Here is an 18,843-nt window from a genome sequence, read left to right as displayed (position 1 = left end):
CGGTTTTCATTCCCAAGCGGAGGCCGATCCCCCCCGTTCCCGTGGCACCACCGCCCCTCCCCCCTTCCCGCCGCACCGAGGCCCCGCCCCAGGGGGCGCGCGCGCGCGCACGCGAGCCGCGGCCTCTGCGCGCCTGCGCACGGGGACATGGCCAGGCGCCTTACGCGGCTTTGTGATCATTTTGGGGGGTTATTTACCTTTTTTTTCCCCCCTTTTCCTCTGGCCGTCATTGCTCCGCCCTTCTGTAAAAAGCAACACTCCAAAAGACTTTCCCAGCCTTAAAACAGTAAAGCTCCGTGAATCAGGCCGTGACCCTTCACCTGCCGGGGTCGGAGGTGACCGCCAAGATGGCGGCGGCTGTTGAGGGGATGCGCGCGGCGGGGACGCGGCGGCCGCGCTGCTGAGGGAGAGACCCGCGGGGCCGACCCTGCCCCGGGCCCGGCCCGGCCCCACCCGGCCCGCCCGACCTCTGCAGCGCCCCTCCCGCTCTCCGCAGGCGGCGCTGCCCCAGCCGGCGCTCCCGGGAGCGCGGACCCCGGTGCCATCCCGATTCCGTAGCTCCCGCCTCCACTGCCCGCCGAGCCGATCGGTTTCCGCAGTTCCTGCGGAGAGGAAGCGCCTCTGGACTGGTACCGGACGCCCTGCGGCAGAGGGACTGCGTGTGCACTGACAGAAGGTTATGTACAGACACTGATGTTGGTGTAACGATGGTGCTCAGTCGAGCTGAAGATTCCTGACTGCTGGGGGTCACGGGTCCGCTGAGGAGATGAGTGGTCAAATACGACGTGACTCGGGGAAAAGTCGAAGGACCCATTGAACGAGGATGGTGTTGGTGCCAGTCTGACGGTCAGCAGTGTGTGTTGAGTACTGCGGTTCAGAATGAATAGGAAGAAAGGAGACAAAGGATTTGAGAGCCCAAGACCATATAAATTATAAGTATCCATTTTTTTTTAAGTTACTGTACTTGAAACCAGTGCACACTGAAACAGGCCGATCAGTAATGATTTACCTGAGAAGGTTGGAGCTATTGTTTGTGTTCTTGCATTCAGAAAACGTGCGTTGCAGGTGTATGTTTTATTGTGTAAACGGACTTACCCATGGAGTGAGTCTGTCAACCATGCAGTCTCATCTTTTGAAGATATTTACATTGTGCTCTTCAGACCTTGGAGATTTTCCACCCAGTGTCAATACTACAGACCATACTACCATGTTTCATTCTTACTGCTGTGTCAAATCCTTTTCACTTAAGGGCTTTTTTATGTATAAAAAAATACTTACCTTTGCAGCAAGCAGCTTTGTTAAGCAAATTGTCATTTTTACACATTCACTGTTTTGGTTGTAACCAAGCTGCAAAGCAATTGGTGGTGGATTCCAGTCAATCTTTATATATTTCTCTCTATACCCCCTTGAATCCTTTCTAAATCTGTAACAAAAATGTATTTCTAAATAGAATCATTCTTATATACAATTAAATACAGGTAATGTCTGAGTCGGTTTTTAGGTGTTATTCTCTTGTAGGAATTTTTGTCATACTTGATCTCAGCTGAAGCAATATCGCTTTTTAATGTACAGGGTAGTGAGTATGTGCATATAATGTGTGATGTGTCATAGAAGTTGAATTATTACAAGGTTGTATCTTGAGTCATGAATTGCACTACTTTAATACCAGTCTTGATTAATATATAACCATTATTTTAAATAATAAGTTCTTATGGCATGTTCATTGTAAAAGCACATGCTATATCTTTTAATGTATAATACCTGTTTACATAAATTGTGAGAGTCAACTCATCAGATAAATTTTCCACAGGTCTCTGATTGCAATGGCTATGTACCATTTCTGATACTACATATCACTGTGATGTTAGGCCTTGATACTGTGCCATTGGTACTGCTTGATTTTTACATATAGATAAGTGATGTTCAAAAATGATGTTGCTATCTTCTGTAATCTTCCTAGTAATACTCATAATGGTATGATACTATGTTTGATTTTATCAGAACTTTCTTGACCTTGCGTGCAGCTTCTATTCATTATTTGGTTTAGACCATGTAAGCAATTTAGACAACCATTAATTCTTCTTATATATTTTATATGCAGTATTTATCTATATATACATATATCCTGTATAACTCTCTATTTTTTTTAAACTGGGTTAAAGTATTATTTTAAATGCTGGCATTTATGCAAAACCTTACTTATTTTAAATTTTTCTTTTCTTCCAGTACAACTCATCAGGTAGTTTGTATCAACAACATAAATTTTCAGAGAAAGTCTGTTGTAGTAAGTATTTCTTAATAAAATGTGAAAGTAGAAATTAAACGTCTGGGTTTTATTCATGCTTTTAGAGGAAAGAACTGCACACACAAGCTAATTATGTTGTTCAGACTCTTCATATGTTATATTTTCTAATCTGATGCCTCTCACAAGTTTGTCATTGCTTGACATGCAGCAAATAAAATATCTTCTAATTGTGAACGCTTTAATCTCTGTACGAAAAAGGTGTCTAAATGAAGGCCACTGCATTGCAAGTAGTATTACAGAGCAATTTACAGTTCAAAATTGATGTTCATGCAGTGTTAGCTGATGTTAGAGATAGGTGTATAGAGTTTTTTAGCCTATATGTGAATTCACTGGGCCTTTAAGAGACTGATGATTTCAGGCCTGAAGTCACAGAGGGTCTTTGTGAATTTAGACATCGGCTTAAATTGATTCTACTTAGATTTTAGAAATTGTCTAAAGCTCAGATACCAAAACCTAAATCATAGTGATGAAAAACATAATGATACTAACAGCTTGAAATCTAGTCAATAGAGGCAGATTATTTCCAGTAAAAGAAACATGATTGTCAGTCATGTTCAGTTATTTTGTTTTGTTTTGTTTTATTTCACAGGTGGGAAAATTCACCTGTTAAATAGCATGAAAGACAATCTACATGTCTAAAAGGGCAAACCAGTTTCCTTTTAAAATAAATATACCAATGATCTTCTTTGAATTGTGCTAATAAGAATTCTTTTATATCTCCCTATTTTGTGAGTTGATAAGGATTTTACAGAAGGTTTATTTTGTGTTTTCATAGGGTTATGTGGAACTGACAATATTTCCCACGGTTGCAAACCTGAACAGAATCAAGCTGAACAGCAAACAGTGCCGGATTTACAGAGTGAGAGTCAACGATTTAGAAGCAGCTTTCATCTATAATGATCCAACGCTGGAGGTTTGTCACCATGAGTCAAAGCAGTAAGTGGTGTGTTTAAAACTCTGCAGATGTAGTGTTTTCTGTTGCTCTTGAGCATGACCTATTTTATTTTACTCTCAAGTTTTACCTGGTAATTTCCGAATGGTGACTTTTGGTATGGTGACCTAATTTTGGGGAAGTATCCTGGCAATAATTTTTCTTCTTTAGAATTTCTTTTACTAACATACCTTTGTATTGTTTTGTAAAAGAATCAAACACTTCTTTAAAAAGTACTTTATGGGGAAAAAGTCGTTGCATTTGAACTGTTTGTTTGTGACAGACACTCTGTATTCCTTTATTCATCACTTATGCAAGAGCTTCAATAATTCAGTTTGCAAATACAATGTTCATTTATATGGGACACTGAGTTGGTTATCAGAGCCATGAAATTTTCTTTTGAGTCCTGATAGTGAACCACGAGTCTGTTAATTCTGTAATTCTACTTGTTTTGTGACTTGATATTTTTGTTGTTGTTGCTATTGCTTGGTATGTCAAAAATTCAGAATCCTCATTGCAGGGCTTCTAAATTGTTATGAAGTGCTAGAAGTAAAGCTTTTGGCCTTTCCTATGGAATCAAACTTCCATTGTTTCTTGTGGTAGATAAGAGTATAAGTCCTAGCACGTTACCTGAACTCACTTTGAAATTTGAAAGACAAGTTTCAAATTTATTTACCATCTGATATCGAAGAGCAAATTTAAAAACATGAATTGTCCCACAAGTTTTGGGGAACTAATATGGGAAGGGACTTCAGTAAAAAATCTCGTCTCTGTTTGATTTTTTGTAAGAAAAGCATGACGGGCGAATGTTTTCCCTGAGTATTCTCTTTTGATTTACTGAAACTTATGTTCATGTTCTCACGCCTTCTTTTCGCTGAATTTACAATTTGCTGAATTGTTAAAGAACTTCTGGTGAAAGTGTTGTACAGATTTAGCAGCAGTTAATATGAAATCACAGAGACCTTTAGGTTGGAAGAGACACCTAGTCCAACTCACCTACTCACTCAGGGTCAATTAGATAAGGCTGCACGGGGCTGTGTCCAGTTGGGTTTTCAGTATCTTCAAGGGTGGAATCCCTGCAATCTCTCCAGGCAACCTGCTCCAGTGTTGATGACCCTCACAGTAAAAAGCATTTTCTTGTTTTCTGATAGAATTTCATGTATTTTAAATTGTGTCCTGACAAGTTAACTGACAGGACCAAAGGTAGTGGGCACAAACTGAAACACAGGAGGTTCCCTCTGAACGTCAGAAAACACTTCTTTACTGTGAGGGTGACTGAGCACTGCAACCCCAGAGAGATTGTGGGGGCTCCATCTTTGGAAATACTCACAAGTCATCTGGACATGCTTCTGAGCAACAGACTGTAGGTGGCCCTGCTTGAGCTGAGGGATTGGACCAGAGACCTCCAGAGGTTCCAACCTCAGCCATTCTGTGATTCAGTAATAACTGGAATCCTGCGTAACTTCTGGAAGATGTGAGAAAGAAGCATCATTTAAAATTATCGGAGTGAACAATCCATTATGTTAAGAAAGGGATCGGGAGAGATAATTCTTTAATTTTGTGCAGAATTTTTCTGTTTAAACTATTCAAACTTAATGGAAAATCTCTGTATTTCATACCTCCTGTGTTATTCATAGTTATGAAAGACAGAGGTCACCAAATATTCATAACAAAAAATTAGTATGTGTCTTTCTGTATCTCAGAAGTCAAAGGCAACATAGGTTACAAAGTATTAGGTGAAACATGCATTTTTCAATTGAAATACCTGGTCACAATTGGGTAATTAAATACAGCATCTCTGCTCTTAAGGCAGGATTGCAAACAGAAGTGCTAGAAATCTAAAAACTCTCCAGAATTAGGATCTCAAAAAAATCATCAGTGGGTTTCCTCTGCCATTCATTACAAAGAACTGCTTCTAGAAACAGCAGTGGTTTGTAGTAGTCTTTAATCATCTGGTCAGCTCTTCCAAGTTCTTGTTTGTTACGGCGAGTTTAGTGATGATGGCCTTTGTGCCCTTGCAGCTGAACTAGGCTGCAGCAGTTATTTTGAACAGGACACAGACTAGACATGATGTTTTGCCTCTGATGTTACAGAGACAGTTACCTTTTACATAGTTTTCTTCAGTAGTCTGTTGAACTAGTAAATGTGAAGTTAAGATGGTTCTTGGCAACCTGTTTATTTATAATAATTTGTTTTCAATCTTTACTCTTTCCTGTTGTGTGTAGCAAGTATGAAATAAGTTCAAGTTACAAGGTTTTATATACAAGTATTTTCTCTTTTTTTTTTGGATAATGGTTTTAGTTTCTTAGATGTTGTTTTCTAAAAGAATGCATAAAATCTTAAAAGCGTTAAAGTTGGAAAAGACCTGTAAGATCATCGAGTCCAACTGTCAACCCAGCACACCATCATGTTCACCATTAAACCATGTGCCATGTCCACATGTTTTTTGAACACTTCCAGGAATGATGACTCCACCACCTCCCTGGACAGTCTGTTCCAATGCTTTACAACCTTTTCTGTGAAGAAATTTTTTCCTAATATCTAATCTGGGGCATAAGTATGTAGAAAAGTTAATTTAATGTAACTTTTCCTACTTTTTTATCAAAGTTAAGATAATTTAAAGACTTCTTACTCCCTTATTTAGAATCAGAATTCCATTAAAAATGGAAAATTCTGTATGGAGTAAAGATTAGAAGACTTGCTACAGCATCTCTGACTTGAGAGATAATGTTTGCTGATAGGAGGTGGAAGTTAAGAGAACTGGTTTGTTGTTTATGTTGTGCAAATTTTGGCATGCAAAAAACATAGTTAAAAAAGAGTTGAGAAATTGGAGATTAAGAGAACTTTATCTATGCAATTGTTTCTGCCTCACCATGATATTCTTTGCTACTTCTTGGGTGAGATGTCAGATCATCTGTGTGTTCAGATAAATATTCAGCTTGTTTTCAATTCAAATAATACTTTCAGGTTTTATCATCTATTACTGTGAAAATCATTGACACGCGGTCTCTGTTGTTTCGCATATTCAGTGTTGCAGGAGGTGAAACAATTTTTTTCAATCTTGTATATTGTCACTTTTGAATATCTTTTCCTAAAAAGGTAATTAAAAATCACTGAAATTTGTAGGAAATGTTAGAAGCTGTTAATTAGTGCATTAGATATATTTTCAGCTTTAATGCCATTGCCAGTTTATCTGTCAGTCCCAAACCATAGTTTCAGGTAACAAGTGAACGAACTTTTAGAGGCTTATCTAGAAATAAAGTCAGACTTCCATCTTGTAATTTATTTTGTGGGCTTCAGGACAACATGACTTTTTCATATCAGAATAGATGGATGAACTTAGCGCAGTCACTTTCTCCCTGACTGAGCAAACACCTGAGCAGTGCTGTAAGGTATGAAACTATTCACACTGCTTTCCCGTGTATACACAAGGTGGCAGAGAATCTCATTTTTGCTTGTGCTTTTCAGGAAGAGTTTGAAATCTTGCAAAGACTGAAAACGGTGTTGAAGAATGTCTCTTCAGATCATGTTTTAGGGCTGCTGTTGTTTAGTGTTACAGCTGTCTCTGTCCTACTTATCTTCTTTCTTTTCCTTGTAAATTGTTGCTTTCTTGATTCTGTTAATATAAAGGAAGTGGATTTGTTTTTTCTGGGCTATAAGATGTAGAAATCCCACAGTGTGTATTTTTAATACTGAGACAACTGCTTGTATTTCAGCCCTATTTATTTAAATCTGTTTTTTCTTAATCTTATGGGTGAGGTTGTAAACTGTTAAATAGGTGCAACAAAAGTTCAGAGTTTTGATGCAGTGGTTTGTTTGGTCTGTGGTAAATGAGGTTTGTGAATGATCCTGCTGGTGCCTGGTTATGTGCTTCACATGTTTGTGGCATAACTAGGATGCCGGGCTGAGAAGCTATTGCATTGTGTTGTTACTTCTGTGTAAAGGAAGCTATGTTTTTACATAGCTAGCTAATGTGCACATAATGCTTTCCTGTTGCACTGCATGTTCATTTGCCTTTTTTGCAGCTGGAAGCCTGTCGTTTTTAAGGATTAAAAATATGAAGATGTTTTGATATTCTTGGTCTTCACTGTTGCTCTAGTTACAAGCAGCAGTAAGCTGTGAGAGAGTGTGGTAGCCTTCAGGGCATGTCTGTCTTGCAATATTTGTTCTTCTGAGAAGTCAGTGATCAAGCCTTTAGCCTTTGCACAAAGTAGAAAAATTTCCATTTTTCATGGACTGAGCATGTGTTGCTTTACTGCAGTAAGTAGCCTTCATTTCCACTGCTTGGATGCTTGTCTAATTGTAAATTTATGATAGACTTCGTTAGAAATAAATGAAGTGTCCTAGTTCCAGCCAGGACAGGGTTGATTTTTGAAGTAGCCAGGAGGGGTTGTGGCTAGGACCCGGAGGTTATTCTATACCACCTAACATCATTTTCCAGGGATGGGTGAAGGACTTCCTGCGGGGTCAGTGTGGTGTAGCAAGAGTATTGTCTGTTGTTGGGGAGGTTTGTGTGTGAATCATTTGCCTCTTTCTTGTACCCTCTGTCATTAGTATTGTTGCTTTTACTGTTTGTTTTCTTATCTTGCTATTTCCAGTATATTGCTCTTCCATTGAAGGAGGAGGGGGGAGTGATCCGTGTGGTTTGGAGTATTTCCGTGGGAACACTAAATAGGGGAATACCATTCCTAAACCTCAACAGCCTTATTTGGTCCCTAATTTTGGCACGAAGAGTTTAGATAACAAGAGGTCTGTGTAGAGTGGGTTGGAAACAAATTTATATAAGCTTTTGTTGTATTAGTAGGGAGCCACTGGTCACAATGTTGCTTGGTCCGTTCATGTGCATGAGGTACCTAACCCTGTATATGTTTCCATATATGCACTGTGTGCCCATCACGGTGCTCTTTTTTGGAGAGGGATCAGGATTGCTCTGTTGATGTACTGTGTGATATGACATGATAACATCAAGGGCAGTGACAGTCATTTGGGATGTGTATGCAGTGTTGCTCTCCTACCTGAGGGTAGGAAAGCACCCTCAGGTACTGCCTTTGGGAGTCCGTTAATAACTGTAACCAGTCTGTGGGGAGAACAGGGGAGGAGGATTTTCCCCCAGCTTTTCACCCCCTTTTTCTCCTTCAGGCCTGTTACAACAGCTTTTGAGAATTTTAATTTCCTCTGGATATTATGGACGTTAAGGAAAGCAGACCAACAGGTGCTGTGGCCACTCAAACTGCAGCTGAGCCAGACGAACAACCAATGCTGCTAGCAGTCACCCCTATACAGAAGAAGGAATCCAAGACAAAATCAGTTTACTTAGTGAGGGATGAAGAGGAAGTAGGACCCTCAGAACAGGAGGAGGCAGGGTCAGAAATAATCACCTGATCCCTATCCCCGGGTGAGCTGTGAACTCTGAGAAACGATTTTAGCTGCCAGTTGGCTGAGCCTCTGGTGACCTGGCTGGTCCAATGCTGGGATATCGCAGCCAGCAATATGAAACTGGATGGTAGTGAAGCCAAGCAACTGAGATCCTTGTCCTGGGATGTGGGCATTGACAAAGAAATTGGGAAGAGGACAGAAATTCAGCCTCTGGAGGCGACTCTTGTCAAGCATGAGGGAAAGGCATTCTCTCAAGGAGGATCTAGTATTGCACATCAGACCCACAAGAGTGTAAGGCTTTAGTTGACACCAGCACACAGTGCACTCTGATGCCATGAAGATATGTAGGGGCAGAATCCATCTCTACTTTTGGGGTGACAGGGGGATCCCAACAGCTGACTGTATTGGAAGCTGAAGTGAACCTGACTGGGAATGAATGGCAAAAACACCACATTGTGACTGGCCCAGAGGCCCTGTGCATCCTTGGCATAGATTACCTCAGGGCAGAGGAAATTAGAGAGCTGAATACCTTGCCTGGTCTCTAGAGGACCCTTCTGCTGTGGGACTGCTGAGGGTCGAAGAACAACAGGTACTGATTGCTACCACAGTAGTGCACTGTCAACAACACTGGACCAACCGGGACTCTGTGACCCCCATGCATGGGATGATTTGTGAACTGGAGAGCCAGGGTGTGGTCAGCAAGACTCTCCTGCCCTTTAACAGTTGTATATGGCCAGTGTGTAAGCCCAGTGGAGAGTGGAGACTGACAGGAGACTATCGTGGCCTGAACAAAGTCACACCACCGTGGAGTGCCGCTGTGCTGGACATGCTGGAACTTTAGTACGAACCAGAGTCCAGGGCAGCAAAGTTGTGCCACCATCAATATTGCCAATGCATTCTCCATTCCTTTAGCAGCAGAGCGCAGGCCGCAGTTTGCCTTTGCCCGGAGGGGAGTGCAGTACACCTGGAACCGACTGCCCCAGGGGTGGAAATACAGCCCCACTATTTGTCATGTACTGATCCAGGCTACACTGGAAAAGTGTGAGGCTCCAGAACACTTGAAGTACATTGATGACATCCTTGAATGGGGCAACAGAGCAGAGGAAGTTTTTGAGAAAGGGGAGAAGAGAATCCAGATCCTCCTGAAAGCTGATTTTGCCACAAAACAAAGTAAGGTCAAGGGACCTGCCCAAGAAATTCAAATTTTAGGAGTAAAATGGCAAGATGGATGTTGTCAGATTCTAATGGACATGGTTAGCAAAATGATATCTGTGTCCCTACTGACTGGTAAGAAGGAAACACAGGCTTTCCTAGGTGCTGTGGGTTTTTGGAGAATGCATATTCCAGATTACGGTGAGGTTGTAAACACTCTCTATCAAGTAACCTGGAAGAAGAATGATTTAAGTGGGGCCCTGAACAACAACAAGCTTTTGAACAAATTAAACAGGAGATTGTTCATGTAGTAGCCCTTGGGCCAGTCAGGACAGGACAGGATGTGAAGAACATGCTCTGCACTGCAGCTGGGGAGACTGGAGGATAACCGCTGGGGTTCTGGAGTTGGGGGTACAATGGATCTGAGGCCTGTTACACCCCAACTGAAAAAGAAATCCTGGTAGCTTATGAAGGGGTTCGAGCTGCTTCAGAAGCGATTGGTACTGAAGCACAGCTCCTCCTGGCACCTTGACTGCAAGTGCTGCGCTGGATGTTCAAAAGGAAATGTTCCACACATCATGGCACTGGTGGAGTAAGATCGCTCTGGTCACACAGTGAGCTGGAATAGGAAACCTCAATCTCCCCAAGATCTTGGAAGTCATCACAAACTGGCCTGGCCTGAAGGTGAAAAGTTTGGACTACCATCAGAGGAGGAAGAAAAGGTGGCACATGCTGAGGAGGCCCCACCATATAATCAGGTACCAGAAAATGAAAAGTGACATGCTCTTTACTCATGTTTCTTGCTGTATTGTAGCTCTACATCAAAAATGGAAAACTGCCGTATGGAGTCCTACATGGCAAGTCACAGAAGGTATTGGGAGACAAGGCAGATCAAGTCAGGTTGCAGAGCTGAAAGCTGTCCAGCTGGCTTTAGATATTGCTGAACAAGCGAAATGGCCAGTGCTCTACCTCTACCTCTACAGTGACCAATGGATGGTAACAAATGCTCTGAGAGGGTGGCTGAACTGATGGAAAAAGGCCAATTGGCATTGCAGAGGGAAATCCATCTGGGCTGCTGAATTGTGGAAAGACATCGCTGCCCAGGTAGAGAAGTTGGCTGTAAAAGTACGTCATGTAGATGCACACGTACCCAAGAGTTGGGCTGCAGTCTGTAATGCTGAATTGTATAATACTGATTGTTCAATGACATTGCCGCTGTATGCCAGAACTATCATGGACAATGACTGTCTGCTCCACATACACCAGTCACGAGCTGCTGGTGCACCTTGCAACCAGCCGACAGCACACCAGCCCTCCTGCCCTGGAAAACATCTAGGACTGATAGAACCCACAGTCATGGACTAAATGAGCTCAACAGACATCTTGGAGGGATGGCCACTGACTATGGAGATGATATCTGTGCTTGTGTATGTATATATATCTGTGTGTGTATATACATATACACATACACGTGTATAGTAGGAAACGCAGAAAGAATCGTGCCTTGCAGAATATACCATCTAAGGAGTCTTTCTGCTGTGCCTTTTGCAACCGGACATGCCTATTTCGTATTGGCCTTTTTAGCCACCAACGCGCCTGCAACAAACGTGGGTAGAGCCCTTCCCAAATCTTCATTCGCAAAGCCTAGCCATGATGATGATGATGATGATGATGTATAGTAGGAAGGTGTAGGATTTGGGGATGACATAGATGGTATAAAATAAGGGGTGGATAATGTCCTAGTTCTGGCCAGGACAGGGTTAAGTTTTACAATAGCCGTGAGGGGACATGGCCAGGACCCAGAGGTTGTTCTGTACCACCTCAGTCATTTTCCAGGGATCGGGGAAGGGCTCACTTCTGCCTCGAGTAACAGGGCAGAGGGAGCAGTTGGGTATTTTTGGAGGTTTTCTGTGGGGTGAGCATTAATGTGTGAATCGTTCGTCTCTTTCCCTGTACACTCTGTTGTTTGTATTGTTGCTGTTACTGTTCTTGTCTTGCTTCATTGTGTTTCCAATAAATTGTTCTTATCTCAACCTGAGTTCTTTACTTTTTGTGCCTCCAATTCTCCTCTCCAGCCCACCCCAGGGGAAGGGGGAGAAGGGGGAGTGATTGAGTGGTGCATGGTTTGGAGTGTTTCAGTAGGAACACTAAATTGAGGAATACTATTCCTAAACCATGACACAAAGGTGTAGAGAACTTTTGAAAAAAGAGAGGACAAAGTCTTTAAGCTTGGGCAGGAATGAAAATTAGTTTTTTCAGTGTGCTAAAGATTCAAATAATTGCCTTATTAATAAATTACATATATGTGTACAAATTATCTATTTAAAATATGCTATATATAATATATGCTATGTCATATATATACTCCAATATCAAGTGCTAATTCTATCTGGGAAGCAAAGTAAAATAGTAAATGAATTACAGGTAATGAAGAGTAATTAATTGCTTGTAGATCGAAGAACTTATTTTGCCAAGTTGATGTTAAGTACTGTAAGAAGACAGTGCTTTATAGACTACATGTTTAGCACATATATTTGTAGCACTGGTGCAGCTAATAGTGAGAAATGCTATGGAAAGTTGACATGAAGCTATTTGGAATCAGTTAGTAGCTTTAAAAAATAAGCCTCTGCAGGATCTCTTCTTTACAAGCTGTATGCACTTGGGGTGTAATTAACAGTGTTTGGGGTGAATTCTGATAAGATGTATCTCTACCAGAAAGAAAACATGAATGCATATTTGTTTTTCATTGTCAATCTACACTTAGCATCAGGACAATTTATCATTGTTCCTTGGGCTGTCACTTTTGGCTTGTGCTCTGTTTTTGTTAAAATGGCCATATCCAGTTTATGGAGAGTAGTTCAGGCTATGAAAAAATTAATCTGTGGTACTAAGCTTTAATGGATTCTTTTACAATGAATCACCCATTTGAATTAGAACACTTCACAAAAATAGAAATATCAGAATAGACTGTTTTCCATAAAATGTTAAACTCTGTGGAGTCTACCTTTTTTGCTGTAAAATCATAACCTTTTCCTGTCTGTGAACTCACTGATGTTTGAAGTGTAGCCACAAGCTCATCACAGTCCTCAAACTTGGAGAAAATTCTCACTGATGTATTGGAAAGGGATCCCCTATCAAAAATAGTCAATTTTCAGAAACAATTTAGATTAAAATTAAAAACTTTCAGACTTTACAGTCTAACAGAATGTTACTGTTGTTTGCTGTTGCTATTTTTTTTAATTACTAATATAGTTCTTAGTCATGCTTATGTTCATGACTAGGCTTCATGCAGTCTTTTTTTAAATAGAGTTTTTCTGATGGTATTTGTTTGCCTTTCTGGGATGCCATTTGAAGATAGATTAAAACAACATTGGCTAGGGTATTTCTTTGACCCCTCAGTATGACAGATCAGGGAGGTAAACCAACTGAAAGCTGTCTGAAAAAAAGACTTTTTTTCCATTTGGCACTTTGAGCTGGATCCCCACAGAGTCAGGTGAACAGTAGTCTCCTTAGTGAGTGAGGGAGTAGGAATGAGTGACTGAGACTAGGAGACAGCACATCAGCTGGAGTTTAAGTGATTTTGAATTATTCTGGAGCCATAGCTGAAGTTATAGCATATTCCAGTATACAAATTCAAACTTTTGCATTTAAACTTGTTCGTGTTAGATCCTATCTATAGGTACACTTCAGCTGTGAAAAAGGAAAAAAACTGTATTAAAACTCGAGTGTTTAAAATTTGGGTTTTTCTATGCTCAAATGGTCCCATTTACTATTCATGTCTGATTTTCAGGAGCTTCTAAGCAAAGTAGACAAGTTTACTGCTCCTGACATTCTCAGTCCTGGTAGTGGTGCCAGGGAATTTGTGCACTATAATTGCCAAAGATGAAGAACTACATGAAAATATGTTCTCATATTTCTGTGTTTTAGCAAAGTTTTTTATACATGGAAGACTAAGAATATTAAGCATGGTGTTTTACATATCTAGACTTACAGAATGATGCTGGCATGGTTAATTACACTTCATTCTTCCAAATAAGGTACTGTAATTTGGGTTGTTTTCTCTGTGGGTGGTGAATAGAGAATGGTTAGATGAAAGCAAAAGCCTGAAATGAGGTCATGTCTGCTTTGTGTGGACTTCAGATTCCATGGGAGGTGGAGTCCCCAGCCAAAAGTTAATTTACTCCATTGTGGTATAGCAATCTTGCATCTGGGTCAGGGCAACCCCCAGTATCAATACAGGCTGGAGGATGAAGGAGTTGCAAGCAGCCCTGTGGAGAAAGACTTTGGGGTGCTGGGGGATAAGAGGCTGAACATGAGCCATCAAGGTGTGCTCACAGCCCAAAAAGGCAACCCTGTCCTGGGCTGCCTCACTGGCACATGGGCAGCAGGGTGAGGGGAGGTGATTCTGTCCATCCCCTCAGCTCTGGTGAGACCCCACTCTGGTGAGTGCTGCATCCAACTCTGAGGTCCTCAGCACAAGAAGACCTGTTAGAGCAGGCCCAGAGGAAGGCTGTGGAGATGATCAGAGGGATGGAGCACTGATCTGTGGTGAAAGGCTGAGAGAGCTGGGGCTGTTCAACCTCAAGAAGACATAGCTCTGGGAAGATCTTACTGCAACCTTCCAGTACTTAAAGGGGGCTTATAAGAAGGACAGGGACAGACTTTTTGGTAGGGCCTATTGCAATAGGACAAAGGGTAATGGTTTTAAACTAAAGAAGGGTAGATTTAGACTAGATATAAAGAAAAACTCTTTTACTGTGAGCGCCGTGAAACCCTGGAACTAGTTTCCCAGGGAGGTGGTAAATGCCCCATCCCTGGAAACACTGAAGGTGTGGATGGGGCTCTGAGCAACCTCATATAGTGCAAGATATCCCTACCTATTGCAGGGGGATTGAAATAAATGACGTTTAAATGTCCCTTCCAACCCAAATGCTTCTGTCGTTCTGTGATTCTATAGTGCCTATATGCTTGGTTGTGTTTCTGCCTCTAGTGTTTGGATTCATTGGTGGTACCTAAATTCTGGGGAAAAGGTGATAAGTAATTCTTTTCATGTATAGAGTTGTGCAAGCTTTTGAAGAACTTTGTGTACTGGAGGAGTAGAATTAAGAAAGAATTTGCTCCCATGTGTAGTGGGTTGGGTTTTGGTAGTGGGGAGGGGCTACAGGAGTGGCTTCTGTTAGAATCTGCTAGAAGCTTCCTCTGTCCTGTGGAGCCAATGCCAGCCGGCTCCAGGACAGACTTCCTGCCGCTTGCCAAGGCCAAGCCAATTAGCCTCCATGATAACGTTTAAGAACAGAAGGTTATTGTGCAGAAAAAATTCCAGCCAAGGAAGAACGGAGTGAGAACATGGGAACAACAAGGTAGACACCAAGGTCTGTGCAGAAGGAGGGGGAGGAGGTGCTCTAGGCGCCAGAGCTGAGGCCCTGCAGCCCGTGGTGCAGACCATGGTGGAGCAGCCGTGCCCCTGCAGCCCATGGAGGACCATTGGGGTGCAGAGACCCCTCTGCAGCCCATGGAGGAGCCCATGCTGGAGCAGGTGGATGCATGAAGGAGGCTGTGACCCCGTGGGAGGCCCAAGATGGAGCAGGGTCCTGATGGGGAACTGCAGCCCGAGGAGAGGGAAGCCAACAGTGGAGCAGGTTTTTCCCGGGTAGGACTTGTGGCCCCTGTGGGGTACCCCTGTCGGTACAGCTCGTTCATGGAGGAGTGACCCATGGGACAGCAGTTTGGGAAGAACTGCTGCCTGAGGGATGGACTCACGACAGAGAGGTCCATCAAGGACTGTCTCCCGTGGGAGGGATCCCATGGGAGCAGGGGAAGGGCTCCTCTCTCTGAGCAGCGGCAGAAACTACAACTGACCGTAACCCCCATTCCCCGTCCCCCTGCACCACTGGGGAGGAAGAGGGAGAACATGGAAAAAGGGGTGGGGGGAAGGTGTTTTTAAGACTGTTTTATTTCTCACTCTTCGGCTCTTATCCTGTTAGTAATAAATTTAAGTACTATCCTCATTTTGAGTCTGTTTTGCCCGTGAAGGTAATCAGTAAGTGACCTCTCCCAGCTGTTACCTCAACTCATGAGTCCTTAGCTGTTTTTTGTTCTCTCCTCTATCCAGTTGCAGAGGGGAGTGAGAGAGTGTATACCTGGCATCCAGCCAGGGTCAACCCGCTACACCATGCTTTACACAGTTTAAAAATCCATTTTGAAAAAGTATAAAAACTATCGCCTAAAACTGTAAAAGCCGGATTATTTTTGAGTGTGACTGGTCATCCTCTAGTATCTCAACTTAAGCACATTAAATAATAAGATAACATCCTGCTCATAAGCACTTTAATAGCAGACATATGCATGTTCCTGCACATTTCAGTAGAAAACAGTTAATCTAAAAAAGATACAAACTTAACCCAAAATTAAAAAAACCAGAATTTTAAATTTCTAGCCCAATAAATGTAAATATTACTCTTATTGGCAAGAAAAGAACACTGAGAATTTCTCACTTAATTTATTGGGCATTATTGCTGCTTAAGTCTTTTTGATCATATATCACTTCTGCAAGAGCCATGTTTTAAGTTCTGGTTGTTGAAATCTGAGCTTTACTCCTTTTCTCTTCCACTCCTTTAAAAGCAAAACAAAACATGTGGTTGAAGATGGGCCTTGAAATTCGGTATAGAAACTGTATAACTGCCAAAGTTGTTTTTTGTGGTTCAGCACAACTGCAGTTTAAGAATTAACTGGGTATTTCTGACAGGAGGAATCTCAACTATTTTTCCAATGCCTATGCTGCTGCAGTCAGTGCTGTGGACCCAGATGCTGGAAATGGAGAACTCTGCATTAAGGTTCCCTCGGAGCTGTGGAAACATGTTGATGGTAAAGAGACCATACTGAAAGCTTAATTTAAGATGCCATAGAGTTGCTAGCTACAAGTTTGCATAGGAAGATAGTAGATTTAAATAAGTAGAGGTAGTGTTACATTATTTTATGAAATTATGGTTACTGTTTCCTTTTTCATCACCTGTATCTTTCCACTGGAAGTCTGAAAAAATACCTTTACACTTCTTGGTAATATGGAGAAATGGTAGCAAGATTTCTTAACACTCATTACAAACATACTCTTGGGTGGTCGTGACTCCAAACGACTATTTGAGGAAGTGGGAATAATGGAGTATATTGGGTGCTAAATTGTAATTTTGAGGTTACTTACAACGTATATGATCCAACAGAGAAAATAATTTACAAGGATATAGCTCTATCCATAATCATACAAAACTATATCAATTTTAAAATTGATTTGGTAGTGGAAATAGACTGCTTTGTAAACTGGCATCTAGATCCTGGAGTAAGTAGCTGTTTGAATAAATTACCCTCTGGTGTTGACTATTTTCCTACATGGATCTTATTGGTTTCTTGTATGATTTTCTTACATGGTTTAATCAGTTTTTCCCATGGATTTATGAGACCTGTGAGAGAATAATAACAACTGGATCATGAAGCTGACTCCCACAGTGTTGTCAGATGTACCTTAATGGGAAAGACATTTTTGTTTCTTTTAATTTTTGTGTAAGTTCCTGTTGCCTTACTTGCAAGTCTAGAAAGGAAAATATTCAAGCATGTATAATTTCACTTTTCAAAGTTTGAATGCCAAAATATGGTGAGACCTGTGGGATAAATTTCAGTGTATACTTGAATTTCTTTTCTTGCCAGTCTATTCATAGGTAAAATTTCTGTGAAACTAAACCAAAGCAAAGACACTAAAGTTACAGGAAAAGCATTAACTATAATAAGAGGTTTTAAGCAACTGCACATGAAAATATTATGTCTTTTAAGAATGTGCCTGCTACATGCAGTTTTTGTAGAACATTATTTCGGCAAGGTACGAAGAGATTATGCTTAGGGTACAATCAGTGTATAAATATACTTTACTGTTGGGAAATTGGAAGATGAAATGTAGCTCCAATTGCAGCTTTTATTAATTAATAAAGATTCCTATAAATTCATATTCTGTAAGTTATGCTTAGGAGGTCTCAGGTTTTAAGGTTTTGAGTTGTACCTTTTAAGTGGACCCAGAAGTCCATGAGAATGAAGTAAACCTATAATCTGGAAAGACCAAGAGTCCAAAACTGAATTATTATTCTGAAATAACTTTTATGTAAGTTGTATATATTTACTCCAATTTTGGTCTTTGTGCTGCAGAGTTAAAAGTCCTGAAGGTGCATATAAACTTTTCTCTGGACCAGCCGAAAGGAGGCCTTCATTTTGTGGTACCCAACATGGAGGGCAACATGGCAGAAAGAGGGGCTCATGTCTTTTCATGTGGTTATCAGAATTCTACAAGGTAAGAAAACTGTCTTTGAATGTTACACTGTATTTCCTATTTAGTGTAGGAAATACAAATAATTTCTTTGAATTCTTTTAAGTTTGAAAAATTCTAGGACTTAAATTGTGCTTGAAAGGAGCTTACTGATGTGAAGTAGCATCTAATGACTAGTAATTAGGATGTCTTGTCTTTATAGCTCAGCAGGAGGTAATGGCAAAAAAAACTTGTAAAGCTTTATAAAGTTAATGTGTTGTAGGAGTCAGTATGTCAACATTCATATATTCTTAAAGTATTTAGGAATATCATTTGGAACTTGAGAGAAAAATCACCCGTGAAAAAGAGTTAAGTATAATTATTAACCATTTTCACCCCAATTTTAACTTTCCTAGATTTTGGTTTCCTTGTGTTGATTCATATTCTGAGTTGTGTACCTGGAAGCTTGAGTATACTGTAGATGCTGCAATGGTGGCTGTTTCAAACGGAGATTTGGTGGAAACTGTATACACCCATGATATGAGAAAGAAGACTTTTCATTACATGCTGACTATTCCAACTGCAGCTTCTAACATCTCCTTGGCAATAGGACCTTTTGAAATTCTTGTTGATCCATACATGCATGAGGTAATAATCTTCATCATAGAGGCCTGCTTTTTTTTTTTTTTAAAGAATTACTGACTTATGTTACAACCAATATATATTGGTCAAATCTGGGTATGTCTAGATCAACCTCCATTAGTACAGTTATATGATAAAGCTTGTCTAGTAATG

The 18,843-nt window shown here is 41.0% G+C and overlaps 1 protein-coding gene across 2 annotated transcripts in view; it reads left to right on the top strand.

Moving 5' to 3' along the window:
* Window positions 1–18,843, top strand: part of TAF2 (TATA-box binding protein associated factor 2) — an 84,852-nt gene that overhangs the window by 16,404 nt on the left and 49,605 nt on the right. The window contains exons 2-7 of one of the 2 annotated variants that reach the window (XM_027684341.1): window positions 583–932; window positions 2,230–2,284; window positions 3,081–3,241; window positions 16,510–16,628; window positions 17,952–18,093; window positions 18,465–18,696. In XM_027684341.1, coding sequence (XP_027540142.1) covers window positions 880–932; window positions 2,230–2,284; window positions 3,081–3,241; window positions 16,510–16,628; window positions 17,952–18,093; window positions 18,465–18,696 — 762 coding nt within the window. In that variant the 5' untranslated portion in view covers window positions 583–879. Of the gene's footprint in view, window positions 1–179; window positions 933–2,229; window positions 2,285–3,080; window positions 3,242–16,509; window positions 16,629–17,951; window positions 18,094–18,464; window positions 18,697–18,843 lie in introns of those variants that run through there. The other variant, XM_027684342.1, reaches the window with a different exon arrangement.

The sequence above is a fragment of the Neopelma chrysocephalum genome, unplaced genomic scaffold (genome assembly GCF_003984885.1).
Source record: "Neopelma chrysocephalum unplaced genomic scaffold, ASM398488v2 Primary Assembly neopelma1_66, whole genome shotgun sequence".
Lineage (NCBI taxonomy): Eukaryota > Metazoa > Chordata > Aves > Passeriformes > Pipridae > Neopelma > Neopelma chrysocephalum.
Note: the sequence above shows the minus strand (reverse complement) of the source record. Positions and strands in the feature narration are given on the sequence as shown.